General features: G+C 43.8%; 1 protein-coding gene across 1 annotated transcript; it reads left to right on the forward strand.

The window, feature by feature from the left end:
• The first annotated feature begins 10,228 nt into the window (after positions 1-10,228).
• Isl1 (ISL LIM homeobox 1) lies at positions 10,229-21,369 on the forward strand. The gene is made up of 6 exons (XM_075977816.1): positions 10,229-10,561; positions 11,457-11,646; positions 14,417-14,676; positions 16,437-16,723; positions 17,928-18,095; positions 20,078-21,369. The coding sequence occupies exons 1-6, from the start codon at positions 10,534-10,536 to the stop codon at positions 20,192-20,194; spliced, it is 1,050 nt and encodes a 349-aa protein (XP_075833931.1). The 5' UTR covers positions 10,229-10,533; the 3' UTR covers positions 20,195-21,369.
• The last annotated feature ends 272 nt before the right edge of the window (positions 21,370-21,641 follow it).

Raw genomic sequence — 21,641 nt, forward strand, 5'->3', positions numbered from 1 at the left:
TTTTTATTGGCACATTGATTTTTGGAACTGTTATAATGGTACAAACAGTAAAGGAAATGAAAAGAAAATCACCTACACATAGCCTTGGCATTTGACCTAAAATCTAACAGACTAAACCCCTGAAAAGCAGAGACTCTTCACTACAGTCAAAGATATAAATCTTCCCTAGAGGTATCCGAGGTGACTGGATAGACCCTGGAGGAGTTACTCTTTCTGTCTGGGTGGCCTTGCCGAAAGTGCTCTGAACTACACATTTTAGCGGCTGCCTATTCAGTCCTCCAAAGATGGTCATGTATCCAGTGTTTGCTTATACAAATTATCTCAATGAGGAGAGATTAGAAAATGAGGCAAAATGCTAAAACTAGAGGCACAGGGGGAATACATTAGAAGTACAGCCCCCGAGAGCCATGGGCTAATAACCACCAATAATATTTATAAACTGGTATTAGCCCAAAGTGCATGCCATGAGCGTGGCAGAGAATGCAGTTTTGATTGCTTTGCGTTATTCAGGAGAATTTGCGCCATTGAAATATGAATTATTACCTTGTTTTAATATTTAAAAGATCCTTATGTGTTCTCCATCTATCACTGGATATTCTCAGCCTCTACATTTTTTTTAGCCAAGCAAATACTAACTAGATCTTGGCCGGTCTGGGTGTGCTTTAAGGGTACATTCTGAAACCTAGGAATAGAGAATTCATGCTTGGGAGAATTGTTACCTTTTCTGCTTGGTCTTTTGCTATGATTAATCTCCAGTCAATTGTCTTCTGGGGCTGCTGTGCTGGGGCAGCCCTGGGACTGTCGGTCTTGTCTCTGCAGAGCAGACATGGCTCCGATGTTGCTTGATTCTGGCTGGGTGTGACCTTTTATGGAGCACCATTGCCTCCTGTCAGGCTTTTATGGACCAGTTGATTTCTGCACATTTGCGGGCATGACTTTCAGAACAGAATCTCTGTGAGCAACTATATCCGACCTTTGTCTAAGACTTTGGACACCCCAATTCTCGCACAGATTATGGGTCTATATTATGTACCTCCTGGTTTTGATCTTCTTTCTGTTCTTCTTACAGCGGAGTTGCCAGCCTCATGAAGCCAGATCAGAGCTGCTAACATAACGCGGCTGTTGGCAGCTCTTCAAGCTGCTTTGCATAATTTGGATGGTGAGTTGTGTTTTCACAACACCTTTTCCTTTCTGTTGTGGTTTAAATAAGCAGTGCCAAATATTTGAATTACACTTTGTGCTATAATCCAATCTGCAAAAAAGGGCAAGGAAGGGCTAATAAAAACTTTGGAAACTTTGAAGTCATTTTTTTAAAATTACTTTTCACATCTGGTCCTTTTTCTTTCTGAGTCCTGAATCCTATTGTTAGTCCAATTTAGGTATAGAAACTATCATAATACTACATATTAAGGCATTTCCAGGATTTCCTGTTTATATTTTCTGCGATGATACAGCATACTAAGAGTGAATCTGTCTTTCATAAAGATTCAGGTATAATATATTTACATCTACAATAAAAAGTTTTAGATTTTTTTCCTCCAAATAATCGACTTTCTATGAAAGGAATCCTTTAAATTTGGTTTTTAAAGTTTTAAGCATAAAATGAAAATGATTATAAAGTCTGTTTATTTTTCAGCCCCATCTATAATCTGTCCCAGATCTGAGTTTTTCTCTTAAGGACTCCCTGTGCCAGGATGAGCTGGGTCAACAAGGCCCATTCCTTTCTTTGTTTTTCTTGACATGTACCTGATGTGTTTTTCCTCCACCACAATAATCTTTCTTTCTCTTCACAAAACAAAACACTTTTCTCTTCTTAGCCAAAAATCTACTTCCATCCCTTCTTTTAGTAGCTGATAACTTCACTGAAACTCAATTCTTCCTCCATGGCTATATATAAAAGTATGATTTTTTTCATCCACTTCAATTTTCTCCCATGTTGGATAAGATGCTTGTGTTTCCACTTCACAGAGAACATCATCTAATGCAAAGTATTTGCACTACCGAAGTTTAGCCGAAGTCACATAAACAGAGATTCCATGGCTTGAGCAACTTGGATAGTTAAAGCACACTTCGGGATGCAAAAAACACAGTATTAAGACCGAAACTATTTGAATTATATACTTTTTCATATACCGGGTGAGGATTCTAAGCCAGTGTGGTATTGCATACAGTGCTTCTCATTATCACCAGTGGTTACTACAGCACATAACAGACTGCATAGTAATGAGTCCCGAGACCGGGCCAGCCCGAGAAGATGAAACCGCGGAGGCCAAAACATGAATAGCACATTCTAAAGTAAGTCCTGATGTTTACGTAAATGCTAGCAGTCCTGTGGAATACTTAGGATAATCACTTAACTGCCAACAGTGTTACAGTTGGAGGTATAGGGTTTTCTGGTAGCTATTGTAATCTCTAGGGTAGGGAAAGACTGAAGATTCTTAACATACAACAAAACATCAGTTTAACTACACTCAAGAGCGAATGCACATCATATAATATTTCAAAGTTTTGTTGGTTGTTGCCAGTTTGTTTGTATGTTTGGGGTGTGTGCATGTGTGTGCGCGTGTGTGTGTATGTGTGTGTGTGTTGAGACAGGGTTTCTCTGTGTAGCCCTAACTGTTGTGGAACTTGCTCTGTAGACCATGTTGGCCTTGAACTCAGAGAGCTTTTGAACTCAGTCTGCCTTTGCCTAGCCAATGCTGGGATAAAGGCATGTGCCACAATTGATTTAATGTTCTTATTACAAGACTGAACTGTCTGATAGTAGTAATTGAAACAAATTGTAACATATAGAAATCTTCCCATTATCACTATATTTTAATAATGGGCACAAAGCTAGGCATTATAGAAATTATATCTACTTGTAATGTTTGCTTTTATTTTATGTCAGTTTCCTATAAATTATGAAGTGATAAAATCTAGCATTACATTTTTATTATGCTAACATTTACATTTGAATAACGATCATGAAATATTGTGATATCACAAAAGTTAAACTATAGTTAGTTCTCATGTATCTTTTAGGATTTGTCCACATTTTAGTTATTGATGATGCAATATGACTAAAGAGTTCATGACAGTAAGTAATAACATACACATTTAATACAGGACTTTGCAATGTGTACTTTTTTGTGCATACATGAATATAAACCAGAATAATATCTCCTCATAGCATTGACTCCTAACACCTGGGTTTAGATCAACGTGTTTGATTAGACCTCGGTTAATGAAGTTTCAAATATTGTTCTATTTTCTCCATGATAGCATCCTTGAATATGATTTTTCAGTCTGCCAATTAATTTCTTGGAAGGAGAATGTTATGCATATTAGAAAGCGCACTTGGATTTTTTTCTCCGTGGGACTATCTCCTACAGTAAAATGGCACTATCATTAGCATATAATTACTTCATAATTACACTTAAAGGAAATGCTTCATACTTTTGATATCTTTATGTATTAGATTGTGAGATATGTACAACCTATAAATAGAGTCAGCTAATGCTTAAGTAGACATGTTATATTTAGTATCTTTTCTAATTAATTTTTTTTTCTTTTTCTGGACTGAATTTTATACAATAGAGGTGCATCAGATATGTTAAGAGAAAACTGAAAATTGAGAAGAAGGTAATTGGTGCCTTTTGGCTGATGAACTCATAAATCATCAAAGAAACCGGCTCTCTGAATAATCAGACCATGCATCTCCACCCCCACAACATCCAATGCAGCCTGGCACCCGAGAATGGGGATGCATACAGTTCTCCTTTCCTAAAGAAAATATTTACCAAGTATATATGAGAAAAAGGCAACTAATGCTTTGGGACACCAACGTTGGGGTGAGGAATTTAGGATTCAGATATTGGTGAATTTGTTTTGGACTGGATCATTTTCAAAAGCTGCTACCAAGACAAATTGTTTCGGTTTTTTCCGAAAGTGGGAGCTCAAGTATAGCAGTGACCCTAGTGACAGGGAAAGGGGAATGTGGCAGTCTGGGAAGCAATTAAAATGCAAGCTCTGCTCATTCATTTACACAAGTGTGTTCGCTTGGGGGAAAGCTGGGTAATGGAGCATGAATGTGTCTGGAGCCAACCTAAGCCTGCTTGTTCAGCCTTCCTAGAGGGCAGCACCTATGAGCTCACAGGCCAGGGGCTGTGCTTCTGTTTCCGCTTTTTTCTCCCCCATCTCTAGGAGTTTGGAGTTTGGACAACCCCACAGCTGAGGCAAGGACATCCCCATGCCCTATTAAACGTTTCCCTTCGAATTGTCACTTAAGGCGATTAAATTCACCTTTGTAAGCCTACCTGGGTCCACAAATCAGCGATCACAGCCATCTGAGCCAGTTCATTCCCTGTGCAGCCATCTCTGTGGCTATAATCGCCTATGCTCCACTCAGAGATCCAGGACACTCATTTTCTCCTTTACTCTTGTAGGAATTAGCTGAGATCTGAAGTCTGTTTTGATTTCCCACTGTCATCAAGAGGAAGATAAGATTGGAAATGTCCTTTTACATAGAACGTCGGTGGGTGGGGAGTGGTCCAGGCTTAGGTTGCAATTGAAAATTATGTCAAGGGGAGGCCTTGGGGGACATCAAGAGAGTCGTGGTGATGTTGGGGATCCAGTCTCCGTCTAGGGACTTTCTCTTTTCTGCATGGAGATCAGGTTAAGTTGCTAGCCACCGTGCCTGTCTTGAACATGGGTGTGTGGGGAGGGAGTCCTTACAAAAACTGCCCCCAAGACTTTCTCGGCTTAGAAGAATCTGAGGCGAGGAATTCCTGCTTTGTACAAGATGGTATTATGTCGATAGATTGATCTTGGGACTGTGGAGAAGGAAGGGCATGGTTGACCCTTCCGGGAGACAGCTGATAACTCGGTCCATTTGATGAATTGAAGTTTTTTTTTTTTCTTTTTTAAAGGAGTCGTCTCCTGGAGCCCCCTTCTCTTCCCTGTTAATATTTATCAAGTACAGGGGCAGAGCAAATCCTTCTTTATTACGTGAAATCTCAAAGTGATTAATTTTATCAGTGTTGATCTGGAGGTGTAGATGATTCTCAACACACAAGCGCTGTTTCACCCTTTCGTTTACCTCCACGGAGGCACAGCACGCGGCGAACTTAAAAACTGTCCCTACAATCTTATTCTTCCTACTGATTATGCTCTTACCAGAATCTGAAGATCTTTTTACTGTTCCAAAACTCCTTCAGGCGCCCAGAATCTGCTGGTAAGTGCACCAAAGATTTCCACCCCTTTAGAGAGCAGCCCAATTCAGGAACCTCAGCTCTGCCACCCGCCTCAACACGCTTTAGCCGACAGCTTAATTCATTGGACATAGCAGTAACTCTTGACATCACCTCTACAAGCCCACCCGAAAACTCCAACCCTAGGAGACCATATTGGCAACACTGAATCAGACTTCAGGGAGAGTTGCCTTGCTGCCTCCCGGTGAATTCCCAGTTTGCCAACTCCCTTAGGGGCCCAGGCTGGTAATTGTCGACTCCTCCTCCGCCTCTCGGACCTCTGAGGTATCCCCTCCCCCGCTTCTCACAGTACACCTTCTGGGGGTAAGGTAAACCACTCTGAGACTCGAAATTCAGAGCCGCGGCTTAGACAGACTGCGGACCGGGAATAGTGCCCCAGCTTTCTGAAAAGGACCATCAGCTGGGTTTGAGGAACATCGTCAAATAAAAGTGTGGCTACCTTGCTCCAGGGTTCTCTGAAAACTGGGGCATCAAGGTGGGTGTGACCTGAGAGCTTTGAGGGCAGATCTGGTAGATTGCAGCCCAACTACAAAGCGCAGGAAACTCCTTTGCTGCTTAGGCTCCTTCTACACCCATTAGCTTACATAAGATACACTTAGTGAAAGTTTTGTCAAAGGTAGGGTTCTGGGCTGACTTGGGCCAAACCTCTTAGTGCACTGATCTCTAGTTCCAAACTAGGGTCCCTGGCAGAACTCAGTTAAAATTTGTCTTGATCATTCAGTAGTTAGGGAGGGGAGGGAAAGGGAGGAAAGGATTTCATTTGAATAGGGTTGCTACCCCCGATTTTGAGAAAACAGTGAATACTTCCAGAGACGTGATTTGTAAAAGGAGGTGGTAAATCTCTGTCCTCACTTGACCCAGCTCTTCACAGCAAGCAGCTTCGGATGCTAAGGTTCAGGAGTGACCTGAGGTTTGCGGCTTCGCCTATGCCGGGAATGTGCAATTCTATCTCGGCTGAGAACCGAGCAACCAACCGCACATGATCGCTGCCTTTGGAGCTGGCGTCTGCTGGCAAAGAACCCCGAGCAAGGAACGCTAAAGACAGAAACAACCACCTGAACTCTGAAATGTAGGCTAGGAGCCTCTGCCTGGAGAAGAAGGTTCTGGCTAATTCACCCGGATTGTTTTAACAGGTTAATAAAGTAATTGGCACTCAACACAACTACATTCTCAGTAGGAGACCTAGGCGATAAGATGGGAACCACAGTGAAGGTTTGCTACTGTTAACAGCAGCCTTTATTGTCATTGCTTTTTTTTCTTAGCAAAAGAATAAAAACGGAGGAATAAAGGGTAATCATTTCCAACCCAATGTCTGTGGAGAGCAATATCTCTCTCTCTCTCTCTCTCTCTCTCTCTCTCTCTCTCTCTCTCTCTCTCTCTCTCTCTCTTTCTCTCCTGTGAAATCAGAGAAGTCTCTCCCCAGATTCCCCAACAAGCCACAGGCAACTGGAAGAGAAATAAATTAGCTTTAAACATCCATATCCTGCTCCCCATGGAACATAAGTGCTAATCCTGACTCCTTTTAAGAGCACATTGTTTTGTCTGATCTTTGGACACAACTGAAGATGCCAATGGTTCATATAACTTCATTTTACATGATTACAGACTACTCAGAAAAAGTAAAAAGAAATGGGGTACATACACATGCATTCTATGTCTTTCAGTGCTGAATAAATAAACTTGCCCGTGTTCCATTCTGGCCCCTAATTATGTATTTCTGAAGGCGAGTTATGTATTTCCTTTGGTTCTATTTTTACATCTATATACATTACTCATTAAAATGAGTAATGGCAGCCTAGTTGTTCTACTAGTTCAAACCAAATTCCAGTTCCTGGTTCCTGGGAATAAATAAGTGAACATATTCATGGCTTAAGGAAAATGGATCAAAGCCCTATACCACCCTCCCACCCTTAGCCCTATAAATAAGTTCTAAAGGTGATTTTTTTTCTTTTACTTTCCAACTGCAATTAGAACATATTTAGATTTTTGGGAAATTGTGTGATTTCATGACGCTCAGGAATCTGTGACTGCCCTTAAATATACTGAGGAATGTTTCCGTTTTAGCTAAAGCAGAGAAGGGAAACAGCAGAGGCCAAAAGAACCATCTTAAGCAAACCCACCAGGGAGCTTGGGTGTAAGAACCACACTCCAGGAAGTGTGTTCCAGGGCATGTGGGCAGATAACACAGACTTAAGAGGAACTTATTAAATCTTAGCATCTCTATTATAGGCAGGCACTGGAATCTTCTATGGGCGTAGGGCAGCTGAGGATGTCATTTCTGTACTTCACTATTTTCAAAACGCAGGAGCGTCAACTACAGAGTCGCACTCCTGCTGTTCTGAAGGGTACATATTTGACCTGCAAACTTAAAGAGGTCAAAAGGACTCTAATTTTGACAGGAGAATGTCCAACCCCCCATTGAACACAAGAGGTCGCTCCTGCAATCAAGTGCTCAGGAAAAATATTGCTAATCACTTTTATGTAATCAGTTTTATGTATTCTATAAGAACACTGGCAACTTTGCAGGCGCGCTTGATGTGTTAAATAGACATACAGCAATCAACTAGAAAGAGGGGAAATTTGTGGTCAAATGAGAACCTCCAGGTAAAGGGAAATAATGTCGTCTGCTGCAGGAACTTAGGTTTTTATTGCAAATTGTATAATCTCGGACGCACAGATCTACAGTGCACACTCGCCATGGGACCTTATTATTACTGAGTTCCGTCAAGTTTCTCCCTGTGAGGGGAGTATCTTTTGCATGGATCCTGTCTTTGGACAGTCTAAGACCTAAGAAAATGATGGTTTTGCAATAACCTGGTTAAGAAAAAGAAAACCCGCTGTCCTTGAAGCTGTGGTAAATCTGCTCACACTGAAAGTTTCCTCCCTACCTTTATGGTAGATTTTCTACTTGGAATTGCTATTACCAAAGAATCTTTGTAATAATGTATGGCTTGGGGGGATTAAAACACCACTATTTGTATATGTGAACGCCACCTATGTGTGTTTGAAAGGATGGATAGTGAGGGTCCTTTGTGGTGGATGCTGCTGCTTCTCCTCAGTGCCAAGTTACAAATGTGGGATGGGGAAATAGAATTAGTTCGGATCCCCTATTTGCCTTCCTTCGGTACTATTTGTTGTTGTTTTTAAACTAGGGTCAGCTTGGTAATATGGAAGGGTAGCATGCCCTTGTACTCGGAGAACTTGCTGAGAACTTGCTTCTCCTGTGGCGATGATCGGCCCTGACTGCAAAAGCAGCTTGACAAAAGACTCTAAGCATAGGGTACCAGCGATCAGAAACGGGAGTTAATGAAATAAATGCAACTGGTAAACTTAACCTATGTCCACACAACGTTTCATCCTGTTCACACACTTCAAAGTAATTTAGAAAAATAAGATTAAATAAATAAATAACGTAAGGGAAACGATCCCTTCTGCCCTCTCGTGAAAGAAAACAAAGCAAAACGAGACAAAACTGGAGTTCTTAGTAAAGCTCCCACAGGATCAGGCTGAAAACGCATTCATGCTTCTTAGCCGCTTTTTCTCCGTGACTGTGTACTCTGAAAACTCACACGCCTTCTAACTCAGTCGCTGAGGCCTAGGTAGGGTTCACAGGTTTTATCAAGGGTTAGATCTGGTGAAAGATACAGAAGAGAGGTTTCCCAACCCCCTGGGTCTTCTCGGGGGCAACAAGACACCAAATGAAGCCTTCTTCTGTTTGTGTTTGTAGATCTCCCCTCCCCCTTTGAAAAAACCGTTTCTCTAGATAAGAAATGACCGGTGGAGAAGCTCTGGGAGAAGTGGGGCGATTCTGTGAAGCCCCTCACAACTGCCTTTGAAAGACTGTAAGAGATTTGAGGAATCACGAAATAAATTATTGGCAAAAGTTACCGGTGCCATACAGCCAATGTCTGTCTCTTCCAGATGGCTTCCCCAGAGGAAACAAATTAGAAAGCTAACCTCAGTGAAGGGGAGTAGGCGAGCCACTCTTCTTTTGCAACAGACCCACTCTGCTCAGGCCTTCAGATTTAAAATAGAAATCTCTAGAGAGTCGTGTAAACTTGCGCTTATAATTCCCAAAACGTCAAAGAGCGGGATGCACCTTTGCTTTAAAAAAGAGTGGACAAGAGACCCATAGATAGACCCGGAGCGCGTGGTAAACTTTCGGGGACTGCGCTCTGACTGTAGGTTAGTACACTCTTTCGTGCTAGAGTTAAGCTGAATAGCAGACCTCACGGGTCGGGAGGAAAGGAGCTGACCGCGGTGATAACTTCGTTTTACCTTTGCGTTTCCAATCTGATTGTCCGCTAGGGCGAGAAGTGCCTTTTCCCTCCCACCCCAAGTCTTTGGAGAGCCGAGATTGGGTAGTGACGGGGTCAACAGGGTTGCAGTGAAAAACAAAAACAAAAACAAAACCTCAAAAACCATTTCCTCCGGATTTAATCGTCCCATACCGAGTTGGTCCCTTAGCGCACCACGGGCTGCCAGCTCCAGGAGACGCACCCTTCCCAGAGGCAGCGAAGTCGGCTGAGACTAGGGCTGTGCGCCTCAGCGTGGGAGCCAAGGGAGGACAGCTGCCGGTTCCAATTCCCCCCCGCCCCTTTTCCTAGCGCCCGGGAGGGACCGGGTTCACAGGAAGGACCTACCCACCAGCCACTCGCCACCGGCGGCCGAAAAGGGAGACCGGCGCTCAGCGCTGCCAGCGGATCGCGGGGACCCGGGGAGCGCGGGGCGCAGGAGCAGCGCAGCCGGGAAGGCGCAGGGAAGGGGCTGAGGACAAGGAGGCGGCGGCCAGGAACGGGGTCACCGGGAGCCCGGGGAGCGACGTGGCCTCGGGAGGCCTAATCCTCTCCCGCGGGCTCGCCGAGCAGGCAGTGGCGCGCGGCAGCGCCGGGACTGAAATATGATAATCAGAACAGCTGCGCCGCTCGCCCCGCAGCCAATGGGCGAGGTGCTCGCCTGACGTCCCCGCGCACTGCGTCAGACCAATGGCGAAGGAGCTGAGTTGGAGCTGAGAAGTTTGAGTAAGAGATAAGGAAGAGAGGTGCCCGGAGCCGCTCGAGTCCGCCGCCGCCGCAGCGCCTCCGCTCCGCCAACTCCGCCGCCTTAAATCGGACTCCCAGATCGGCTAGGGCGCGGCGCAGCCGGCCAGCGGCTCCCTCAGCCTTGGCAACCCCGGGGGCCACTGTTTCCCACCTAGCCACAGCACCAGCATCCTCTCTGTGGGCTGTTCACCAACTGTCCAACCACCATTTCACTGTGGACATTACTCCCTCTTACAGATATGGGAGACATGGGCGATCCACCAAAAAGTAAGAGTTTGTTTTACCTTGCGGGGGCTCGATGTGCTGTGCTGTTGTGGTGCAGGGGTTCTCTCTCGGGCACTGGTGCCAGGGCTCTTTGGGTTTCTAGTCACTGCCTGGAGAGACGGAAGAAAACGGCGGTTCTTTTTTGCTGTTGTTGTTGTTTTGTTTTCTGTGTTTTTATTTATTTATTTTTTATGTTTCTCTTGTCGTCACACTTGCATGTTTGATGTGGATTCCGATCTTCGGGGAAACTGAGCATACCTTGTATTTGAATCTGCCTGTGAGCACTCCCAAAGACTAGCCGCCCGGTGCTTAGCGGTGATTTCCTTCTCCGGAATTCGGGGCTCATGGAGAAGGTTATTATGTAGCAAAGGTCTGCCTGCACAAACCACACCGGCAGATATGTATTAACATTAGACTTGCAAAAGAGAGTGAGTGACAACTGTATTGATGTCTACTCTTCTAACAATATATCCATCCCTTGTGCTATTGAAGAATGTGCTTCACGGAAAATATAGACATCCCCGCGTTGGTTTAACGCTTCTAGTCAAAACCTTTTCTTTGACTTGACTTATCCATAATCTTGCCTAATGATTACAGCAAAGAGGGAGGAGGGAGAGAAAACACAAAATGAGCGGGTTTGAATGCGTGCTAGGCTTACAAATGTAGACTATTCAAATCTGCATTTTACATATATTCCACCTCCCGTTTTTAAAAAAAAGCGAGTCAAGGTTTTGATGGCACGTTCCAATTACCACCCCTAAGTGCAATACTCTTTAAGAAAAAAAAAAGGAGAAGAAAATTCTTCCAGAGTACACCCTATAAGAGAACGACACTAAAAGTGTGTTTATCTCTGTAGGAAGTAAACGGTTAGTCAATCATGTATTTATTTTCATTTCAGAAAAACGTCTGATTTCCCTATGTGTTGGTTGCGGCAATCAAATTCACGATCAGTATATTCTGAGGGTTTCTCCGGATTTGGAATGGCATGCAGCGTGCTTGAAATGTGCGGAGTGTAATCAGTATTTGGACGAGAGCTGTACGTGCTTTGTGAGGGATGGAAAGACCTACTGTAAAAGAGATTATATCAGGTATGCCATTTTCGCATCGTTATTTTCGGAGATTTCCTTACTCTCCTCGTTTACTATTTGATGTGGCTTTGTCTTCTGGGGCATTTGCTTTAGAGGGTCCAGTGTGCAAAAGTGTTTCAAAATTAAACTGTGGTGTGTTTCTCTGGGGTGGGGAGGTGCCACGGTAGTTTTCATAAATTTTGTTGTAAAGGTTTGTTAATGACCCCTGAAATTTTTTGATGTGGAAATTATTTCCCTTTTCCGTACTTCTCTTCTAAGAACATCAACAAAATTAAGGCAAATAAGTTTAGGTCTTTAAACTTTTTTAAAAAATCTATTTTCACTATGTAGTTTAGCATCTGATTTATTCTTCTTCTGTTTTTACCCCTGACTTTAAAATTCTTTGGAAGTGCTCATCAAACAGACAAAAGTTTCAGCAAAGGATTTTTGCAAAACAAACACAACCATTGCGCCCTTTACTTTTGGATGGGTCCTCCTTGGTAGAAAATTTTAAAACCAACCAAAATATTCCTTACAAAAGGGGGGGAAAGACCGGAAATTTAATCTTTTTAAATATTAACCCTTTGGTAATATCTAACTGTCTTTTCTTTCTTATCTTATCTGGACTGATGAATTAGACAGAGCAGATCAAATTGCCCATCATCTGTCTGTGAACAATTGGTATATTTAGGTAATTGAACAGCTTCCTTTCTCACATTAAACTCTAGTAACTGATAAAATGAGGGAATCACCCCACGGGACAAAACCAAACCCACAGAAGACCTGAGCTTGCTTTTCTCATACGGTTTTGCCGATTTCAAGTTTTCTCTGACCCGTGTGTATGCCAGAAACACCACTTTTTAGCTTAAAAAGACAGTAGAATTTCTGCAGGGAGATACGTTAGTCCTAATACAAATCAAGATACTCCTCATCTTCAGTATTATGTTTGTGGTAGCAGCAATGTAGCCGATTTTAAATTCGGAAATCAAGCGAGTGACCTTTCTAAGCTTTAGAGGGCTTCGGAGCTTGAGAACTTCCATTAAAGTTTAGTTATGATTTAAAATATGGTCACCAGCTTTTCTTCTGCTCTCACAATGCCCAGCTGTTTTCTTTTTTAAATCTCAGAGTGGAGGGTATACACTTGAAAGATGAAACTAAATACTAAACAATGTCCGCCCAAGGGACGGTTTTGTTTGTTTGTTCCTTTTGTTTTGTTTTAATGTTTAGAGGGGAGTGGGAGGAAGTGGGATACAGGAAAGGGGAGGGATTTTGTTAATGGTTTGGGTAGAAGTAAAGCCAGTCTTCATCCTATGAAATGGATGATCTTGCAATGGAGAGGCAGAAGGGGAAAAAGAAAACATTCAAATCTGCTTTGTAACACTGACGAATAAGCCATCTTCATTGTTTACTTGGCTGGAGTGTACATTGGGAATTCTGGAGAGGAAGAGCTTACTCCAAGCATCCAGAAGCATCCTTCCTCCTCAGTAGCTGCTGTTCTCTCAGTTGTACGCCAATCTGGCTAATTCCGGCTCTGTCTGTTTGCAGATGAGCGAACTCAATGGCAATTCCATTGCTTTTACTTTTCTCCAATTCTCTCTCTCTCTGTCTGTCTGTCTCTGTCTCTCTTTCTCTCTCTCTCTGTGTGTGTGTTTCCATCAGAGACCACTCATGCGTACCTCCCTTGAAGGTTCTATAGTTGTAAAAGCAGGACAGCGTGACCATTTTCATTTTAAGCTCTCCCCTTGGGTGAGCAATATGCTCCCCTTCTTTGTGTAGATACTGTCCTATCTTTCCACTTTCTGTGTAGGAATAGCTGATAGGTGTAGATAGAACCAGGCAATGCAACAGTAGAGATGGAACCTATAGGAACTGCCTGACAGTAAAGAAAGGTTAGCAAGGAGGAAGATCTTCGAAGTGAGGTTGTGTGTGTATGTGTGTGTGTGTGTGTGTGTGTGTGTTTTGTTTTGTTTTGTTTTGTTTTGTTTTCCATTTGTCATGCTAACCCTGGCTCTCAGGCAAACTGAAATAGAGGTAGATGCTTCAGGAACCTAAGAAAGACTGAGGGAGAGAACAGAAGCTGTTTTTTTTTTTTTTTAATAAAAGAGGAAGAATGGAGAGGAAACTTTCTATTAACATGTGGCCTGTGGAAAATCTTCAGTTGGATACATACTGGAAGGCCTTTAATATTGGGAATCTGGAAACCCTCTAAGGCTTCATTTCGTTATTCTGTTTTGTAATTGTGTGTCCATAGTTGGAGTGGGGGTGACAGTCCCCAGTCCAACCTTTTTGTTGTCGTTGCAATTTCAGAAATGTTTTTAGTAGTAGAAATTGAGGGATAGAGAATGGAAAGCATGGGGTTACTGGTCACCAATGTCCCCTGAATTCCTTCCAGCTAGAATTTGCAAGAATAACCCTGGGACTGGTAACCAGAGCCCTCCTCCAGGTTTAGAACCCCTTAATAAAATTCCCCTGGGCTGGGTGTCTGAACTAAGAGGTACCAACGCGGAGGTTACTCTTAAAGGTTCCTCTTGTCAATGTAGTATGGGGGGGGGGTTGCAGATGAAAGAGAACGGGAGAAGGGAGGAAGAGAGAGAGGTAGAGAAAGAGAGGTGAAGAGAGGAGATTGTTTCTATACTCTGTTCAACTTTACTACTACTGATTTCCCCCACTCCCGGGGCAGGTCAAGGTTTATGGCCTGGGTCGCTGGCCATCGTGGGCCAGAGCCTGCCTGAAGTCACCCTCTTTTCTTGTGCTTTTCTTCCCACTCCGGGGGGCGGGCCGTTCCATGCAGGTTGTACGGGATCAAATGCGCCAAATGCAACATAGGCTTCAGCAAAAACGACTTCGTGATGCGCGCACGGTCCAAGGTGTACCACATCGAGTGTTTCCGCTGTGTAGCCTGCAGCCGACAGCTCATCCCGGGAGACGAATTTGCGCTGCGGGAGGATGGGCTTTTCTGCCGCGCGGACCACGATGTGGTGGAGAGGGCCAGCCTGGGAGCTGGAGACCCTCTGAGTCCCTTGCATCCAGCGCGGCCGCTGCAAATGGCAGGTACTTCTCAAAGCAGAGGGAAGCTGGGGGAAAGGCAAGTGGGGGCTAAGTCAAAACGCTTTCTTCTTGCAAGCTGGGGGCCACAGGGTGGTTGTGAATGTGACCTGCAAAAAACAGCACGTGCTCATCGCCGCCTTTCTAGCAAGTTTCCCTACACTCACCGTCTACCTTGAATGGACAAGCGCACATCTCCATGTCTGGCTATATTTGGGTGCACAGCATAGCCCACTTGTGCACACATGTATACACAAGCCCAAACAATACTGTCAGCTTTACTTTGGCCTCCAACCCATGGCTTACTGAAAATGGGCTTCAGCTCTCTGCCAGGTTTTCTCCTCGACGCTGCCTAATTAAAGGGGTGGAGTCCTGTGTCTCCAGGAGTTTCCTCCCTAGCCCGGTGAAGGAAGCTTAAGCAGCCCCAAGGCATTTAGCTTCCCACATTTTTTTTTTTGTGTGTGTGTGAGATTTACTCTCCAATCCAAAAGGTTTTTAAATTTTATTTTTATGCTTTGTCAGAAAACAGGTCCCTAAAAGATACAGTGTCGGACCCGGCATCACTGCACAGGGCTGTAATTTAAAACTGTCAACAGCCTAATCTGCAGTAATTGCCTTTTAAAAGGAGCCTGCCTCTTTAAGCCATTCATTCTATGTGATTTGGTGAGAATTTCATCTCCAAGCCTGTAGCTGTAGCTCTGAATTGACCCCATAGGTGTTTGGCCCGATCCCAGGGGGTCGTGCAAGGTGTGGGTTTGTGCCATCCAGATCAGAGAACCGGTGGCCCATAATGGAAAGTGGAAACATAAAGACTGGCTAGAACCGAGGCGGTGTTTCCTACCTGCCTTCCAGCCAGAGGCAGTTCTCCATCCCTCCCTCCCATTTAGTATTAAGTCACCAGTCCCTACTGTATGCTGGAGGTAAGGAAAATGACAGCTTTCCTCCAACCCCCACCCCCACCCCTTCCTGGCTGCTCTGAGAATTCTGTTGGGGGGGGGGGGTTCTAACTAGCAGGCATGGGGCAAAGCCAAGGATGAGAAATGCAGAAGAGGCTGAAGTCCTGAGAGGGAAGGGAAGGGAAGGACATTCCCCTGCAGTCATTTGTCTCAAGCTTGGACAGTTCAACAGAGTTTCAGTTTTCATTTGCCTGGGGTCAGCTGGTCTCAGGAACATCCCCCGCTGATTTAATACTAAGAAAGACCGGGGCTCATTCGGATAGCCGAAACACAGCAATTTATTTTAGCTTCTAAAGAGGACTGTCCCGTCGAATTGAAGTTCAAGGCTTTCTGGCAAAATTCTCTGACTTTTGGTCGCAGACACTCAGCCCTGTGGTGTCTCTGGTTGTCACCGGGGTGTTCTGCATCTTATTTTCAGGTACCCTTTGTGGTTTTTACCCAGAAGGGGAAGTCTGGAGGTGGGGGTTTCGGGATAATCTGTGTCCTTCTGGTTATGAGGAAAAGGGAGGAAGAAGGGAAAGTACTGGTTAAAAAATAATGTCTCTGATGCGGTTGGAGACACCAAAGGGCTTCCTTTGGCTAATTCTGTAGGGAGGCGAGTATGGGCAGGGGCCGCATCTTTCCCCTCCCCCATTACTCCGCACTGTCATCAATAGACTAAGGAGCAAGATTTCTTTTCTCTCCTTACCCTCTATCTGAGCTTCTCGGTGTGCTGAGCTCAGGCTGAGTGGGGAGTGGACCGGGCTGGTGGCAGCGAGAGTGACCTTGCCTACTCACCATGCTTCTTTGCCTCCACCCTGTCCCCCATAGCTGAGCCCATCTCAGCTAGGCAGCCAGCTCTGCGGCCTCACGTCCACAAGCAGCCTGAGAAGACCACCCGCGTGAGGACTGTGCTCAACGAGAAGCAGCTGCACACCTTGCGGACCTGCTATGCCGCCAACCCTCGGCCAGATGCACTCATGAAGGAGCAACTAGTGGAGATGACCGGCCTCAGCCCCCGAGTGATCCGAGTCTGGTTTCAAAACAAGAGGTGCAAGGACAAGAAACGCAGCATCATGATGAAGCAGCTCCAGCAGCAGCAGCCTAACGACAAAACTGTGAGTAGCCCCAAGGCCAAGCAAGGGCTGGCGTGCTCCTGAACTGGTGGACTGGTACCCATCAGATCACAGCCAACAAGGAGCCCAGACAAAGGAGAGACTCCTGCCTCCACCAAAACCCAGGTGTATAGAGTACACTGGCTACTGATGGCGGAGAGCTGGCTTGTTAAAAACTCCAGAGATCTGATCAGCACCTCCATCCTTTGCTGGTTCCAAAAGGGGCTCTTGGTATTCACCATCAACTGCACCTAGCTCCAAGTGGACCGAGTAGTTCCCTCTCAGTGTAGGGGGCAGTGAGGTCTCAGCTCGGGTTTTGCAAGCATTGAGATCATTAGAGTTGCCAGTATTGTAAAGGACAACGTAAAGGGTGCTGATCTAGAACATGATTCAATGGCTTGAACTTCCAGCCATCATTCTGGCCTCATCCCAACACTTGGAGAAGTCTGCCACTGCTCGTGAGGATGTGGGAGACCTTCAAGGTGCCTGGGCAGATAATCCACTGCTTCAGGTGGAGCCCAAAGCTTCCTCCCAGCCTTTGGTACTATTATTTTGGGCAAAACTCCCCTTTCTCTCCCCTACCCTGTGCTTAAGTTAAGCTGAAGGGTTTCTTTCTCCTTCCTTCCTTTTTTACTACCTCAACCCTATTTTTAAATGCCATAAAATCTGTTGTCATTAAACTTGGCAGGCAGGCCAGGACTGAGCAAGGGTGCTCAGTTAGTACCTAATAGCACAGAAGCAGCCATTCCCCAAAGCCTTTGGGGGGTGGGGTAGGGGCTGGTTCTACACTGAAGAGTGGGTGGTTGGAGATAGTTTTCAGCTAGCCCAAACTGCCTAGAAAACCAGAGTCAGAAGGCTGATGGAGGCCAAGCTGGACCTCAGTTTTCTACTGTGGGAGGCTGTGGCTTTATGAGAGCAGACCAACCGGGGAGGGGTTGGGGGGTAAGCTGTGAAGGGAAAGGAAAAAGATGATAGTTGTAGTCGAATTGTTTTACTAAATTCTCAGCCAGTCAAATAATCCAGCACCTAGAAGAAGAAAAACAAAACTGAGCTCTAACTAATATCCATAGGTGCCACAGATTAACTGAGTCAATACGGGGCCACTATATAGATAAGATAATAACTTGGGTGTATTTGCTTAGCACATACAGACAATGGAGGGAGGGAATGTGCTCATTAACATATTGCAATGGGGGGGTATTCACAGAATATCCAAGGGATGACGGGAACTCCCATGGTGGCTGCTAGTCCGGAGAGACACGATGGTGGCTTACAGGCTAACCCGGTAGAGGTGCAAAGTTACCAGCCACCCTGGAAAGTACTGAGCGACTTCGCCTTGCAGAGTGACATAGATCAGCCTGCTTTTCAGCAACTGGTAAGTGTCAGCTCCCAAACAGAGAAGGCGGAATTCCCAACAGAAAGGAGATTCTGATTTAACTGTCACACACTGAAAGATCTGCTGGGGGAGGGTGCAGGGTCCCTGCGCCAGTGTTGGGGAGAAACCAAGAAGGAGTGATGGTGAGGAGGAGGGAAGCCAATACAAAGGAAGTTCATCTCTTATGAATCTTTGTTTAAAAACAAGACAGCATAATATAACTACATGGGGCGACTGTCTGCAAATGAGGCTCGTCTTGTGGGATGAACTTCATGGTGCCTAAGTAGCTATGTGTGCAAACGGTGGCAATATCATACATCTTAGCCAGTTATAAATTGCAAAGGCTTCAGAGATCACCTTGGCATTTGGATCAGCAATCAGTAAGTGTATTACTTTGTCTGTATCTAGTAAGAGGGTCAAGTAAAATTAATTATAATACACATTCAGTATAATAAGCTAGAACGTTGTTATCCATAAGCAGCAGGCAGTTGTCTGAACACAATTTTCATATGTGCCAATAAAGAGAATGCTTATTCAAATAGTTTGATTGACATTTATCGTTGCTGTGTTTCTTCCACAGTATATCTTAAGAAAGTATAGGACTTCTTAAACATTTTTTAAATAAACGAGTTTGGTTATGACACAATTACATATAATGTGGCAGGTATACCGAAAGGAGCATGAGCATTGCCAGTCAGAGACAGTGTATATTTAATTTGTGGAAACCTGTCTTTGCTCTCAAGTGTTTTCCATATTTTTCCATAGATGACGGCTAATTCATTGTTGCCTATAAAAAGTTAAGATAAACAAAGATGATAAAAATATATCCTTTTCGATATGGTACACATACTTAGGTTTTTTTCCTCCCCTTAAAATATAATCAGCCTCATAGATCCTGTGTCATTAAATATGAAGCTGTGTGCTAAAAACACTCCTTTCTTTAGAAACAAAGCTAATGCATCAGTTGAGGGTAGTTTTTTTTTTCCTTTTTTCTTTTTTCTTTTTCTTTTTTCCTCGCCTGTGCCCTGAGGACATTTGCTTTCTTGTGTCAACAGTTATAAGGGTGATTGGCCAGAGGCAAGTGGTTAAAAGGGCCTGGTTCCAGGCTGTGTGTGTAAATGGGCCAGTCTAGTGAGCAGACAAATTTGAGAAGTCCCTTGACCTCTCAAGGGGAAAGTTTAATAGAGTAGAAAAGAAGATAGATTCTGGAAGTAGAGGGGTAATTTCATTTTAAATACAACAAGTTGTTGTCCATATGAAGCACTGTCTGGGCAAATTTTGAATAATTGAAAGACAGTAGAGAGAGCCTTCAAGACAGCCAAGAATTGGGACCTCCTGAAACCTGAGTGTCAGGTGAGAACAGCAGAATGGAATCTGAGGCCTGGGGGGGGGGGGAAGGGGGGCGAGGGACGTTTACAGAGTAGTGGGGTAGTGGAGGACCACATCTCTACAACGTGGTGATGTGTATACTATATGTGTCCCTCATGTAATTGGGGAGGAGGAGACAACAAGACCACACTGTGAGCCTTCTAAAGAGCTAGCCATTGTTCCAGGGAGCCTCCCCTGATTCTCCAGCCACACTGAAGAAGAAAGGCTTTGATGTCTAAAGAACTTTCCTGCTCCCAGGGCTACATGTAGCCAGCAGGCTAATTTTATTTTGAGCCTTCGTGGGAGAGTCGTGATGCCACTTTACAGTAGGAAACACATTGGCTCTTAAATAATTTAATATGACATAATGTTGGGAATTCAGCTTGAGTTCAAAGAGAGATCTTTAGGAAGATGGAGAAAGCGAGAGGATCTCAAGTGCTTCTCCTAGGCCTCCCTTAAGCCTATTAAAGTTCTATTATAGACAAGCCTGTCTTTGTTGGTGTACCTACCTGTCTATTTACAGGGACTAGTACATGCATACACAATATAATACTTTTATGTCTCGCTGGACACTCTTGAAGCCTCCTTTATTTACTTCTCAACCTTCCATGCAGGTCAATTTTTCAGAAGGAGGACCAGGCTCTAATTCCACTGGCAGTGAAGTAGCATCGATGTCCTCTCAACTCCCAGATACACCCAACAGCATGGTAGCCAGTCCTATTGAGGCATGAGGAACAGTCATTCAGATGTATTTTTTTTCCCTGTTGGAGAAAGTGGGAAATTATGTTGAACTCCGAAATTAAAGTATTTAACGACCCAGTCAATGAAAACTGAATCAAGAAACGAATGCTCCATGAAGTGCACGAAGTCTGTTCTAATGACTAGGTGATATGGTAGCAACACTGTGAAGACAATCATGGGGTTTTACTAGAATTAAAAACAAACAAAACCCCAAAGCCCAACATATGCTATTCAATGACCTTAGGAGTACTGAAAAGAATAATAATGAAACAAGACGTTTTTAAAACGTAGAGGATTTATATTCAAGGATCTCAAAAAAAAAAAAAAAGCATTTTCATTTCGCTGCACATCTAGAGGAAAAGCAGAAATAGAGAATTTTCTAGTCCACCCTATTCTGAATGGTGCTGTTTCTATATTGGTCATTGCCTTGCCAAACAGGAGCTCCAGCACAGAGTGGAAGAAACTGGCCTTAGTGGCTGAAAGAGTCCTTTCAGGAAGGCGGAGCTGCGTTGGTTTGCTATGTTTTTAGTTGACGTTGACGAGGGGTTAATTGAAATTCTGGGTCTCTTTAGCTTTCCCTGTAGCTGGTTTCTCTTTTACTTTTGCCTTTTCTCCCATTTCCCCTTTCTTTTTCTTTATTTCTCTTTACTTTTTTTTTGAGATCCATCCTCTATCAAGAAGTCTGAAGCGACTTTAAAGGTTTTTGAATTCATATTTAAAAACCAACTTATAAAGCATTGCAACAAGGTTACCTCTATTTTGCCACAAGCGTCTCGGGATTGTGTTTGACTTGTGTCTGTCCAAGAACTTTTCCCCCAAAGATGTGTATAGTTATTGGTTAAAATGACTGTTTTCGCTCTTTCTGGAAATAAAGAGGAAAAAAAGGAAACTTTTTTTTGTTTGCTCTTGCATTGCAAAAATTATAAAGTAATTTATTATTTATTGTCAGGAGACTTGCCACTTTTCATGTCATTTGACATTTTTTTTTTGTTTGCTGAAGTAAAAAAAAAGATAAAGGTTGTACCGTGGTCTTTGAATTATATGTCTAATTTTATGTGTTTTGTCTTTTTTTCTTAAATATTATGTGAAATCAAAGCGCCATATGTAGAATTATATCTTCAGGACTATTTCACTAATAAACGTTTGGCATAGATAAATAAATAAACGCAATGATTCAGGGTCCCTCTTTTATATGTTTACAAGCAAGTCTTTAAGATGTCCGAAATTAAGGATTGCATGTGAGTTGGGTTAAAAATGACACACAGTTCAGTAGCTGTGATATTGTATTGCAAGTCGTTCAGGTCGGGTGTGCAAGTTTCGGTTTCAATAGTTGCATCAAAGTTGGCTGGAAGAAGCCCTTTAGCTCTCAAGTGTGATAATGTTACAGCATTTTTGAAAATGAGATGCTGTTCTCTCTTCAGCCTCATGCTTTTCCTC

The sequence above is a fragment of the Microtus pennsylvanicus genome, chromosome 6, assembly GCF_037038515.1.
Source record: "Microtus pennsylvanicus isolate mMicPen1 chromosome 6, mMicPen1.hap1, whole genome shotgun sequence".
In the NCBI taxonomy this organism is placed as follows: domain Eukaryota; kingdom Metazoa; phylum Chordata; class Mammalia; order Rodentia; family Cricetidae; genus Microtus; species Microtus pennsylvanicus.